At 34.1% G+C, this 14,877-nt stretch overlaps 1 protein-coding gene across 2 annotated transcripts in view; it reads left to right on the top strand.

Annotated features, from left to right (window-relative positions):
• Window positions 1-8,464: 8,464 nt before the first annotated feature.
• The window catches only part of LOC145681013 (uncharacterized), a 126,857-nt gene continuing 120,444 nt past the window's right edge, over window positions 8,465-14,877 (top strand). The window contains exon 1 of one of the 2 annotated variants that reach the window (XM_081752279.1): window positions 8,465-8,618. In XM_081752279.1, the coding sequence (XP_081608405.1) occupies window positions 8,472-8,618 (147 nt within the window). In that variant the 5' untranslated portion in view covers window positions 8,465-8,471. The remainder of the gene's footprint in view (window positions 8,619-14,877) is intronic. The other variant, XM_081752282.1, reaches the window with a different exon arrangement.

Raw genomic sequence — 14,877 nt, forward strand, 5'->3', positions numbered from 1 at the left:
TTATTCGAAAATAAATTTGAAATATAATTTCTTTAATACTAATTGTCCGAAAGTGAATAGTTTTCATGTTGTTAAACAAAGTATTATGCGCTATATGAAAATATAAGGCTTGCACTAATATTTTCGCTATATGAAAATTCTAAGGAAAATGGGAACTGTGCATTTCGAAAGACATATTTTACATTTAAAACGTTTTTAATCAGTCCAATGAGAATGTAACTGTCTGAAAATTATGCTTTTCATATTATTTTACAAAATAGCTTGAGACACAAGGCGTCATATTTTCAAACCACCGCCCAGCTGAATTTGATATTTCTGGAGTTTGTATTAAAATGTTTATGAAACAGACTCAGTGTATAAATTTAACAGTATATCATCGAGAGATAAATTTACAACACAATAAACAGTTATACAATTAAATATGTTAAGAATTTAGAAGAGAAAATATTAGTGATATAGTATGACTATTAACTTAACATCTGAAACGTACTTCAGAGAACTAGGGATATTAATTTTTGTTAATCACATTTCTTATTTAGACAAGATCAACTCACAATAAAATGATCTTCTCGATCACACTGTCCATCGCAGGTACACAATAAAGAGCACACTTACCCCAAGTTTTGACACTTGCAAGAATGTTGGCAAAGAGTCTTGCAACCACAGAGAATAAGTTATCTACAATGCGCAGAAACTTCTGGAAGAAAGGACCACAGAGGATAATGGGCACTTTCTGGAGAGCTTGAGACCAGTAATACCCGGCCTGTAGGGCAGCTCGCAGACAGTGTTGAAATAAGGCTGCCTCTGTAGGTGGGATCCCTTCGTAAGAACAATTCTTTTTCGTCATTAATTTTTGTCGACAGTCGTTAACATTTAGTAAAGAACTAGAGCGATCGTACAGGAGTACGGTGAAGCGTTGAAGAGCTGCGAAGTCCTGAGCTGAAATTTCAGAAGGAGTAACTGAAAATTTGATGAATGTATCCGTTATTTCAGGGAATGCTTGCCACACCTGCCAATCTGTCTTCTTGCCATGACCACCAAAAGCGGACACTGTCACACCCTGTAAATGCGTGCCAAAAGAGCAGGACTTTTGAGTGAGACTTTTCTAGGCTTGTTGCAATTTCATGGACAGGAATATATCTCTTATTTTTACCAGTCCCATATTCAATCCACAAGTGTGATACATTGAGCTCAAAGAATAAAGCAACGGCAATAACAACAACATCAGAATCGACAGTTTTAATTGAGATATTCTTATGTCCATGGTTGCTGGCATGCAATGCATGCAAGAACATGCGTGTGTCTGCTTCTTCTTGTTTGCAGGGCATAAGGCTTGTTACGTCCATATTGCTGATGCGGTATCATCACATGCACACACAATCGCTCTCTTACCATCCGAATCACTTATGTTCTGTAAGTGTTTACACAGAAGTCGAAATAAATCAGTTTTGTTTTCAGAATTATTCAAAAACAATGCCCATTTTTTTGGGAGTGAGTGTGGAGTCTTTCATAAATATTCTTAGTCCTTTTTCTCGTTGGTCTCCTTCTTCTTTTCTCAGACTGTCGAATCATAATTGTCAAAGACTATGTCCATTCTGACGACATCACTCGCAAACTTTTCTAAAAATGGTTGAAATGTGTTAGTGTAATACATAGAAAACGTCTGTCGTGGAATAGGCTTCAGCATGTGAGCTAATACTGCTCCATCAAATATAATACGGTACACTAGGTACATCGTATTGTGATGTTTCAAGTGGTTCTAAGCAAGAAGTAACATCTGATTTTGTTCCCTTGCGCAATTGACCATTTGAAGAGAGTGACGGAGGATACGAAAGGTTTTCGTGAGCAAAGGAATCTTTGACGTCTCCACCTAGACTTTGACAAGCTATGTATAAGCGAGAAAACAGGCTACAGTCACTCTTTAAAATTGACTCATTGAGTCCTTTCTTCGTTCCTTCTTTTTGCGATGTGTGAAAAAGCGAAAGTTTATTTCTTTTAATCGGCTCTCTTAAAGGCGCCCAAAATTTGAATTGGGCCGAGAAAAATAAATCATATAATATTATGCATAACACATATTTAAGAGTCGAAGGCAATCTTGGATTTATAACGTCATATACTCGCCTTTCGCCTCAAAGAAAAGACAGTAACTTATGTTACTTTATGATTCTACATACGAAAAAAGATATTGGTGGTTGTTGCACGTTTCTATCGTTTGTCTAATGCGAGAAGTAAATAATTTTCATAATCCGTATGTAAGCCATGGCGCCATACTGTGTTTATGATGTCATATACTGGCTTCTAGACACAAAGGGGAGCCAATCACATGTTATGTCAAGATTCTTCACATCCAAAGAAAGATATTGGCGGTTATTGCATGTTTCTATTATTTTTTCTGTGGCGAGAAATTCCCATTTCTCATACCGGAGATAAACCGCGTCAGCCATCTTGGATTTATGACGTTATAAAGGGTTTTCAGCACTGACAGGAGATAAACGCTTGTGATTTGCTATTCTCCACGTTAAAAGGAACATACTGGTAGTGGTACTATGTTTCTATTATCAAAGGGCCAATGGAACTACAAATGCCATATAACTACATCTACGGATACATTCGAACATTATTCACCAAAGTTCGACATTTAGTCCTACAAAAAATTGATTATCTCAGTTATTCGTTGAGATACATCAATGATTCTGGTCGCGTTCGAAAGCTATTGACATGGCCTTTGACGATTGTTTCAAAGTATTTTTCCATAATCATAGCAGTTTCAAAGGTATTTGCTATAAAACATAGAAAATCGTTTTGAAAATAAACATTTTTCCAATTTGAGACGCCATATTTAGAAATGGCGGCAATATAAGGCAAGTATTTATAATGACAATAGAGGTACAATGTATTCTCTGCAAAATAAAGGAGAAGCGAAGTTTCTACCTTGAATGGTAATCGAGTTATACATTTTTAAACTCAGTTGAGTCGAAATTCGTTGGCGGCCATTTTGATGACGTCATATACCTAAAACAAGACCCCCGCCGAGGTGGTTCTATATCAGGATTTACTTATTAATAGGCCTATCATCCCTGAAAGTGGCATGTTGGTATCACATTTTGCATGATCCAGTCGCTAAGCTACTACACTATTGACGAGTGCTCACATATTTCAAAAGAAACAGCACATTTCTATATGTTATGAGTCCTGAGAAAAAAATTGGAGGTGTTATAACTTGAATACACCTCGTACAAGTCACAGCTAGGGTATCAGAGTGTTAAGAACTGATAATAGTCCAGGGGCGACCCATTGGTCCTGTTGGATCGAAAAGGTAGAGAGCAAATTATTACTGGACTTTGTCTAATGGTACTAGCGGCTGATTTTTGGCTTGGTCACATGTTCTGAAAACCGTGAGTTTTTTTTTTTTTTTTTGGGGGGGGGCAATATGACCGCCAAGGTCAAAGGTCTCCGAAAAATTACTCAATATTAGAAATCTTTAAATATATTTAAAACGGTTGAGTTTGTTGAAAAATAGCCTTCTGCAAAAGTTGTTCAGAATCAAATTTACAGCAAATTCACTGTTTTTGCCTTTTTCTCCAGTGGTGTAGCGTGATCAAAAATTTAGAGGGGCACTATTTCCTAAACTATAAATATCTGAATCATACAAATATCAATATGATAAAGAGGTAAGTAGATATTTCAGGGAAGAAATTTGGGGCATGTACCTTCATGTTCTAAGCCCCCCCCCCCCTCCGAAAGCGACGCTCTTGTCTAAAACCTACCTTTATCGCAAAAATGCGCGCAAAGTTAAATTAAAGTTAAATGAAAATATAAATATTATGATGCACGAAACCAACTCGAATGGGTGATAACTAATCATAGAATTGTGAAACAAGAGAGATGATCAGTTTTACTGACTTAGTATTTTTGCGTATGAATACCTTTCGTGAAACTTGTACTCATTTGATAAATGAAATGGAATATTACACTTTTTGAGGCATGTGTTATAAAGTAAGGGGGTATAGGAAACGAAAATCATGGAGTGAATGTTGTATGTTACTGGGAATTGAAGTATTGATCTCATGGTTGATAGCTAAGTGTTGTATCATTGATGGAAGGTATAGAAATAAATTTTGTAGCAGATCTAAAATGAAAACTTGCTTGAGAAATCAAACTTTTTCCCTACGTGTATAAACAGGTGTTGTTTAGAAGGAATGCAGTTGATGCAGATACTAGCAGATTGCAAGTGCGAATTCTATTACTAAACGAGGCAAAAGATACGAAGTGAAATATGTTTGTTGCGGGGGATCGATGTCCGAACTTTAGTATTGAAGATTTATTTCTTATGATGGGGTGTACATGGAAATTTTATAAATATATGTTTTATTAGAACCGAATGAGATTTTAAAATATATCGGGTTTTTCGATCTTAGAAACAAGGGGAAACAGAATTGCATAGAAGGTATGTATGTTTCTTGGTTAGGTCAGCGTACTACGAGAAAAGAAACTAGTGGGAATCTTATAGTGGCGTAGCAACACATTTTTATGGTAATTGATATATTTGTAGCTTACTAGATGTCGTTTCACGTTAGAAATGTTAAGTTTAGGGATGACTAAAGAATGGAGAACTTAGTATTGTATTCTATATGAAGTTTGAAGATATATAAGTGATCACCTCTGTATATATGGGTACATATGTATATGGCTGGATTTATGTTTGTAGCTGTGTATGTAATTGTAAATGAAGTCTGGCCGTGCAGCACATATACGTGTTACGCTATGTCAGCACTTTTAAGATGAGTAAAACTGAAGAACGGTAAATTAATTATGCGAGAGAAGATGGGGGAACTCCGAGAAACCCACTACATTTTATAAAATAATCCAAACCTGAGGTTTGTCATGAAAGTGTTTAAATAATTGACCGGTGGAACGAATCCGGGATCCCAACCACCAGAGTTAAAATGAAATCTCCGAGTTTTTTACGTCCCACAGTTATGCCAGTTAGGCTAAAGGAGACTGTGAAGATAAGATATGAATGAAATGTTGGAATGAAGAAAGTGCGAGGAATCGGGGAATATCATTAGAAAATTCATATATTGTTTATCACAAACTTACTTGGTTGTGATCAAACTATAAACCATCAAAGGTAACCACTTTATCACTAAACCAGTACGGTACCGAAAAAAACATATACAGTTGATAGCTAAAGAGAGAGATGTTATTGCTGAACTGTGTCACATGTTTTGTATATTCTTTTGTAACTTGAAGAGAAATGCTACCTACATTTTACGAAATTTTATTAATATGTGGAGATTTTTTTTAATTTGGTGGGGCTCCAACACCACTCTATTCAATGAAAAGCTTTAATAATTATTTTTGATTGATTGAGTATGCCTAGCAGGAGTTGAACAAGAGACCGCTCCCAGCAAAGGCGAGAACGTTACCGAATACATCAGTTAATTTACTCAAAATACAATAATTTTGTTGAATTTCTTTTGGGAGAATTGTTTCCTCTATTAACATAATTATTTAGTTAGACTAATAAGTAAGTTGATTAAACATATGAGTTGAAAAGTACTATGCTGGGATGTTAACAATTGTCGTATGTTATTTTTCGAGTTTTTAAATAGAAGTGTTTGCTAGACATACGCTCGGGTTAATTTTTCGTACATACTTTGATTTTTTGTGGGCTTTTTTGTAAACTATTTTGTACTGTTGATACATATGTAGCTTAAAGTATTATTATTATTATTCATACTTTTTAGTAACGATATAAAGGGCATGAACAAACTTGTGAATAAGAAAAGACTGAGGGACACACACAGAAATTTTTGTCGGGCGGGTTACGGGACATAATAAATGTGTATATATGGAAAAATTAGATTACAGAAAATTCTGGAAAGGAAAGAAGTTGATGAAATTAGAGCATTGTAGTTTGGTTGGAATGCTAACTATACTGAAATTAATTTATTTACTTGGAAGCGAACTTGGGATTACATATACTGAAGATCGGAGTTTTTAACGGTAGGAAATATTATTGTATTCTGTTTGTTAAAATCAAATTCTTATTAATGTAAATTGAAACACAGTTAAACGATTTAAGATTTACAGTTTGAAGAATATTATTCCTCGCAGAGCACACAATCCGGAAAACAGAGAAAGGGCGAAATCTGCATAGTCCCTAAGTGGTAGGCAACCCAATATGCTTCAGTCCGCTTTGTATTATCTAATCTGAAGAACATCCACTAGAAAGAAAGATATCATGTGAATACACTATAAATAAAATGTTTGTAGTTTATTATTATTATTTGATTACTCTAACATAAGCTTTGTTATATGGAAAGCTGATGAAATTTTTGGTAAAGAAACAATTTGATCGGACCGTGAAAAATTGTTCACTTGAGTTTAGAGTTGCAAAAACATATACGTTTCCGCTGAAAATCAAACGATGGTGTCCTTACATGAAAGACATAAACGTTATTTGGTTAGGCATGAACTAGATTTATAATATAAGACTAATATATATATATTGTAGAAATAAACCCCGTCTTTAAGATATATTTTAAGTTTACGTCCCGCATTTAGGCTAAAGGAGAAGTTAATGTTTTTTCTAGTTTCGTATTATAAAAGCTGTATTATAAAAGCCGGGAAAATCCACGAGCAGAATGTTTGTCCACTATAATTTATAAAATAATTCAAACCTGAGGTTTGTCATGAAAATGTTCAAATAATTGGCGGGGGGCTGGGATCAAACCCAAATACCGGAGGTGAACGCTCTACCACTGAACGACCTGCCCTTACTACTATTGGTAAAAAGTTAGGTTATAATATAAGAAAAAGGAAAAGTATCGTGTCATTTTAATATATGTATGTTTTAAAGTCTGTACATTTTCATAATAGAGAAAACTTCCTGTTTTTATAGGATAAAATAATTGTGCGAACATTTAATTTATACTACATTGCCTTAGAATTAAGCTTATTATTTTCTGATAGTATAAAAAGAAACATTTCTTTATTATTTCAGATTATGGATTCACAATTCCCATGCGAATATCCGCTGTGTGCTGTTCGCTATTGTGAAAACAAAATAAGAATGAGGGGGCTAATAAATTTTATTATTTATCTGATATAACACATGGGCTGAAAAGTTCCGGGCCTAACACATAGATGGCGCTAGTTGTATTGCAGTCACCTTGTTTTCAGTGAATACTAACCTTCACAAGACAGCTGTGAGAATTTCATGATATTCTATTCATTCGTCTGTGAGTTATTGTGCTAAGAGTGACCCTACTTGTGTTAGTTTCAAAACAATGGATCAAAAACAATTTCGTGTTTTAATTTTACACTGCTTCTTGATGGGAAAAAATACCGTTCAAGCGAAGCAATGGCTTGAAAAGTGTTATGGGGACTCCGCTCCATCAGAAACAACAATAAAACGTTGGTTTGCTGACTTCAAACGTGGTCGTAGAGACACCGATGATGCAGAACGCAGTGGACGTCCAAATGAGGCAGTAACATCAGAAAACATAAAAAAAATCCACAAACTTGTTTTGAATGATCGAAAAGTGAAGGTGCGTGAGTTAGCTGACATCGTAAAGATATCAAAAGAACGTGTTGGCTTTATATTGCATGAGCATTTGACTATGAGAAAGCTCTGTTCAAAGTGGGTGCCGCGTTTGCTCACTGTTGACCAAAAACAAGAACGTGTTGATGCTTCTGAGCAGTGTTTGGCCATGTTTAAACGTAACAAACCGGACTTTTTGCGTCGATATGTGACCATGGATGAAACATGGATCCATCACTTCACTCCGGAATCAAAACGATCGGCATCTGAGTGGACAGCAACTGGTGAACCTCGTCCAAAGCGCCCGAAAGCACAACAATCGGCTGGCAAGGTTATGGCCTCGGTATTTTGGGATGTGCGTGGTGTAATATTCATCGACTATCTTGAGAAAGGACATACCATCAACAGTGACTATTATATAGCGTTATTGGAGCGTTTGAAGGCCGAAATTGCAAAGAAACGACCGCATATGGCAAAGAAAAACTTTTGTATCATCAAGACAACGCACCGTGTCACAAGTCAATCAAAACAATGGCAAAACTACATGAATTGAACTTCGAATTGCTCCCACATCCACCGTATTCGCCAGATTTGGCTCCCAGCGACTACTGGCTGTTCGCAGACCTGAAAAAAATGCTCGCCGGTAAGAAATTTCGCACGAATGAAGAGGTTATCGCTGCAACTGAGGCCTATTTTGAGGCAAAAGATAAATCGTTCTACAAAAGTGGTATTGTATTGTTAGAGCGGCGCTGGACTGATTGCGTTGCTCTTCATGGAGATTACGTTGATGAATAAAGCTAATTTTGAACCAAAAAAACGGTGTTTTCTTTGTTAGGCCCGGGACTTTTCAGCCCATGTGTTATGTCCAAATAATAAGAACAATTTAAAATGGCATATATGTACTGCCTGTGTTAATACAGTGATGTTAGATATTTTCACAAAAGAAAAAAAGAGACATGAAATTTTGGGTCTACCGTGGGAGTTAGAAGGGAAGTGGAGAAGAAGAGAGAGACTGCAATTGGTAGCAAAGAAGCAAATGACCGAAAAGAATGTGGAAGAAGTAGAAGAGGTAATGCATGATAACTAATATGAAGTAATTTTAGGATTATAAATAAATAAGAAAAGAACATGTAAATGATAAATGTAAAATACATATATAAATATATATATATATAAAATTGTGTGGGTGAAGGTAAAAGCGAAGTGTATTTTTTCTCCTTTTTATTCTAATATGTGAGTAAGTGAGTTATTTTAAAAATTGTGATTTTTACCCAAGAGCGCTGCTATTTGAGACATGAACCTATATTTACAAAACTCATATCATTATTCAAATAATATTCTGTGATCTAAACTATCGTGAACCACTTAAAACGTACATTGAAAAAAATAGTTTGTTTGACACACATACATTAAGAGAAAAAAAAGTGGGAAGAAAATAGTTTTTATTTACAGCCTCTAACAGTACGTGAAGGTAAGTAATTTTGAAAATCCTGTAATAGAATCAACGGGCATACGCAGAACAGGAGGGTCATACGCGAGCAATTATAATGATTAGTTGATTGTTTTCTTTTACAGAACTTTGATTTTTGGTACAATCTAATGATAAGAGCTAAGCTATATAACTCAACGATTTACAGCTAACATAGAATGTGAACCACATAAGCAAATTGAAGTTGGATTTATCATTCCAAAATTATTATTATTATTATTATTATTATTATTGCTGTTTTGATTTTGCATACATATGGAACCTGAGTCGAATTATAGGAAATTTTGTTTTTTCAGTTAACACGAAGAATTGTTGCTAATATACGTTAAATGTTTAGTTAATGATATGCAGAGAAGGAAAAGGTGATTTCAGTTAGAAGCTTAATACTGAAAAAAATGAATTCAGACATAAGATAGGATTATGATTTTTCCTCTAGTTATCAACTAAAATGAATATCCTTTTAAAGGCGACGAAAAATGTAGAATTTGGATAGTGATTGAACATCTTACGTAAAAGTATAAACATTCCACTACTCTATCTATCTATGTATCTATCTATCTATCTATCTATCTATCTATATATATATATATATATATATTAAATACATAAAAATGCTTGGTAACGGAAATATCTTTTGTGGTGTGTCTGAAACAAGTTTTGATCCTTCTTACTTAAATAATCCTTCACCTCTATGGATCACTGATTGATTTTTTTAGAAAGAGAGAGCATGGGACAGCCTTAAAGGGTTCTTTTACCCCCCACAAACTGTTGTTAGTTGTCGCCAACGTGACCGCTGTCAGAGTTGGTACAACTCCGCCCCCACTTGGGTAGTTAAATTCCAGCAAAATGAGAAAGCTTTTCTTCCTTCCTCCCTATTCTCAGTTAACAATATATATATATATATATATATATATATATATATATATATATATATATATATATATATATATATATATATATATATATATATATTTCAACTACGAAAAAGGGCAAGGAATTGAGGCAACATTGGTTTCTAACTCAAAAGAATCATGAATCTCTACCACGTGTCGTGTAGAGTGGCGAGCGGGAGGGGTGGACAAGGTTTTCAGAACTCTGTAAGTATATTACAATGGTTCATTCTATTTGACGAAAAGGAAAGTGAAAATTTCTTTAAAATAGTCTTTTTTGAGTAAGGGGAACAAGTTTATGAGATTAGGAAAGACTTGTCGGACAATGCTTTTGTTGTTAGTAAAATTACTTCTAATCACGCTCTGAAATATAGCATCCAAGAAATATAATTCCAACATATAGTTTTTATATTATAGGTATAAATTTTAACGGAGGATCACTGTAATTTGAGATAGCTTGTTGTACAAAAAGCAGATGGAACACAAGCTGTCTTATTAGGAAATAAGGTCTATTTTTTCATTAAAGAACACGGAGAGATATGAATAATGAAAAGAAAAAATCCATAAGCTTCGTGTTGCATAAATACAAATTTTGATTAGTACAAGCTTATCCACACAGTGGCGCTGTTTTTTCAATAATAACTAAGTATATATATATATATATATATATATATATATATATATATATATATATATATATATATAAGGTAGCTATTCTATGATTTGGGGGTTATTCCTTGATGTAAACAATCTGAAATTTCATGGAGAATTCGCATATCGTTAAGAATTCGAGTTTGGTCTATGCATTGTAAAGTAAGCTTGCGAGGGAGTAAATTTTCATAAAAACTACGATATGACATTGCTTTCATGTTATATCTGTGTCAGCACATAGGTACAGTGATAAGTATCAGAATATTTTCACGGTCTCCTATACTGTTCCCACTATTCAGATATTTTGAGAAATATCTTAATAGAAAAACAAAATGTATTGCTAGTAAATGAGAATATTTTTGCAATTTGGTTATGTCATTTTTTTATGAACGTTAGCTTTATTTTGAGGGAGCGCAATAGTGAAGCCTTACGAAGGATTCATATAGTACTAGTACATGTTTGCTGTAGGTGAAATGAAATCTTTGAGTTTTAGGTTAAAGGAAACGGTGATTTTTTGTAGCATTGGTTTCTTGGAAGGTAAATAGAAAGTGGAAGGAAAATCCAGGAACACAATGTTGTTCACTACAAATTATAAAATAATCCAAACCTGAGGTTTGTCATGAAAATGATCAAATAATTGGCGGAGGCTGGGATGAAACCCTGGAACCCCCCGCATTAGAAATAAACGCTCTACCACTGAGCCATCGCGCTCCCCTCGCTCTAGGATTCAAAGACAACGGAAAATATTTGAATGTTTTATGCTTCGAATTGGGGGAGCATGGTTTATGTGGAAAGCTTAATGACTGTACAACATATTTTAAATGGAGGTGTGGAGGGAGTATAACTCATAAATCATAAAGAAATACTTTATTACAGAGTGAAGATTAAATGAAGTATCATATGTAAACAGTGTGGCACTGACTCATTGCTCTGGAAAAATTCAATGAGGGACCACTCTATCAAAACAGCACTGGGTCATCACAGTGCTATGATGAACCTTAACTAGTAGAAGTAAACACTCTTCCATTGATATATCGCATCCATACATCAAAAGATAAACTAATCAAAGATATTTGGGTGTTGATAGTAGCAAAAAGTTAATGTCGATTGTGATAAAGTGTATGTTTTCAAATATCACCCGTAAACTATATGAACGGCAAAACTAAAAATGTAAATTAAAAGGAAAGCAGTTGGAAATTTCTTATTGTCACAAATTCTGTCAAGGAATTTGAAGCTTAAAAATCTTATCTGTTGTTTTCAAATATATGGAGAGGTATAAAAAGAAAATGAAAAAACAATATAACATTCACGAATTAGATAACCAAACCATGTACGAAAAATAAATTTTAGATGCCCTAGAGCAGCGTTTCCCAACCGGTGTGCCGCGGCACACTGGTGTGCCGCGAATGGGCCGCTGGTGTGCCGCGAGAAAATCGAAACAAATTATTAATTCTATACGAACCAAATTGCAAGACAGGGGAAAATGTATATTTATATTTCACATTACTATGAACCTCTACTATAAATCTACAATTTTAAATTTCATACTGTGTTATTTTTCTGTACATTTTTAATGTTGAAAAACGTATTTATCATTGTCATGACCATTATTACTTCTTTATTGTTGCACACTATTTCGTAACTTGAAATTTTAACATATCATTCAATAAATTCAACAAAGCAAGCATGCTTACAAATTACCTACATTTGTGTTTTAAAAGTATAGGAGATTTGTTTATTTGTTCGTTATTTAGTGATCTTCCCTTTTAGTTAGAGGTTAGATACAGTTTTCGAAAGAGAAAGTGGATTTTTAAAAACCCGAATCCTATATTTCATTGCTATTGTTTTCTATTTTAAAATTAGAATGAAAAATAAGTATAATGATTTAGCACAGGGGAAAATCAGTGATCGAACTTTCTTCTCTGTAAGAAGGAAATTAGTAATCACATTAAAATACCACGGTAATTATATATATATATATATATATATATATATATATATATATATATATATATATATATATATATGGGTGTGCCGCGAGAATTCAAGTTACACCTGTAGTGTGCCGCAAGTTGAAAAAGGTTGGGAAACGCTGCCCTAGAGGTAAATGAAAGGGCAATATTAAAACGAGTTTCAATAGGGGAAACCTAGACACAGATGGGAGTACACTATTAAGATGAATTTCAGAAAAAATAATGATGAAAAGTAAAACATGGCGTAGCCTCTGGATTCCATGAACCATAAAACTTTGATAGAGCGTGGAAATTTTAGGGGGAAAACCTATATGTACACTGTAAACTAAAAAAGTAGGCAGTCAGTGTAAATAAGAGGGGAAATAGTCAATAGATAATCATATAGAAAATGAAAACAACCAAAGAAACAGAGAGAGAGATACAAATAGAGACAGAGAGAGAGAGAGAGAGACAGAGACAGACAGACAGACAGAGAGAAAGAGAGAGATACATACAAACAGAGACAAAGAGAGTGCATGTGTTAGAGAGAGACAGACAGAGACAGAAAAACAGAGAAACACATAAAAACAACTGAACTTTTTCTTCTATATTTAGGCTTGTATGGACATAATGTTTGCTTCCTAAGGTACAACATTAGAATATTTTACATATGTTCTCTTAAAAAACACAACAGTTAATGTTGTTGCTATCCGATAATATATCTGTAATAGTTACTTAATCATCCGACTGATATGAATGAAGTAATTTGTACTAGTAGTGCAATACTTCAATAAACATATGTACGTTTATTATACATGAAACTTTTGAAAACGTGATTCTATATGGCATGCATATAAAATAAGGAAACAAGAGTTCAAACTGAAAATTTACTTTTAGTATAAAACCCTGAGATGTGTGAACAGGTCACATAATACTTTAAAATATGTATATTTATTCAAATGTACAAATTATATCGTGTTAACTTCTCATATGTACAAATGATATTACTAATACAAACTAAAAATAGGATATATGAATAGAATTTCAAGTACATGCAAACGAAATTAAAGAATAGCGTTTTATCAGTAGAATTACGGATGAATCTCGTGATATTAAAAATAGGATATATCAATAGTTATATAAGACAATGAGATGAACTTATAAATAGGATATATGTACGATAATATAAACATTTATCGATAGACATTTTGTCTTCATTTATTTATATTTTCCATTTGCAAATATATATATATGTTAGTGTCTATAATTCTTATAAAGTTGAACTTACCAATGGTACATTACTTTCAGGAAACATTTAAATATCAATGTACGAAAATTAAATATGGTGGCGGGAATGTTAATGTGAACCCGTTTTGTTCGCCATTTTATCGTGCACACGCAAATGGAAAAGCCGCAAACGGGACGCAGCGAAAAAAGCGTACCGGCAATTGCGGGGGATACTTCCGGCATCCGGGACTAACAACGCCGGGCAAGTAAGATGGCACACGGATGCGGCGCTCGGGCAAAGTAATGGCGGTAGTGGTACGTCAAGTAGAAAACAGATGGCGTTGCCTATGGTAAAAAATGGCAGTGACTATGGTAGATATTGCCAACTTTTTCTGCATAATTCATATATTATCAACGGTAAGGCTTGTATATACCCTTATATCTTATACATATAGACAAGTAAAAGAGTTGGGTAGTACATGTAGACGAATAAGACAGTTCATATTGTGCATGTAGTACACCCTCCAACGCTTAATATTTTAAAATGGGTGACATTCCCATGTTCCTAAGGAAACATGATCCCTGCTATGTACTTGTGTTGTTATGGATTTAATACTAATACCGACAACCCCATCCCCTACATGACTACTAATGTTAGTTAAACGTACAGTCTTAAACTTGCACCCTCAGGCTTACTAAGTTGAAAAAGCATGGCTAACTTTTCCTATAAAATGTATTGCTATGTAGAGTACAGCATATATAACGGTTAGCATTTGGTATATGCGATATAAAGGCACTATATGCGTGGTGAACGGAATAGGTAATGGATAAGACTTAGTAAACGTGAACATTTCTGCTAGACAAGATATGTATTCATACATAGTATTTGATTTACGATACACATTTGGTAAGCACATACATTAGACACAACAAAAATTTGCCGATTTTTTTTGTTTTTCGAGTTTTCTGGACTTCCTATGTAGATTTTCAGTATATCCTTTTAATATTCTTATTATTGAGGTACAGATGCATGTCTTCACTGTTCTAGTTTTTTTCATTTTTTAGTCATTTAACACACTTAATACTTTGATAACCATATGTCAATGTCAGTAACACTAT

This window comes from Thermobia domestica, chromosome 3 (assembly GCF_964235325.1).
Source record: "Thermobia domestica chromosome 3, izTheDome1.hap1.1, whole genome shotgun sequence".
In the NCBI taxonomy this organism is placed as follows: domain Eukaryota; kingdom Metazoa; phylum Arthropoda; class Insecta; order Zygentoma; family Lepismatidae; genus Thermobia; species Thermobia domestica.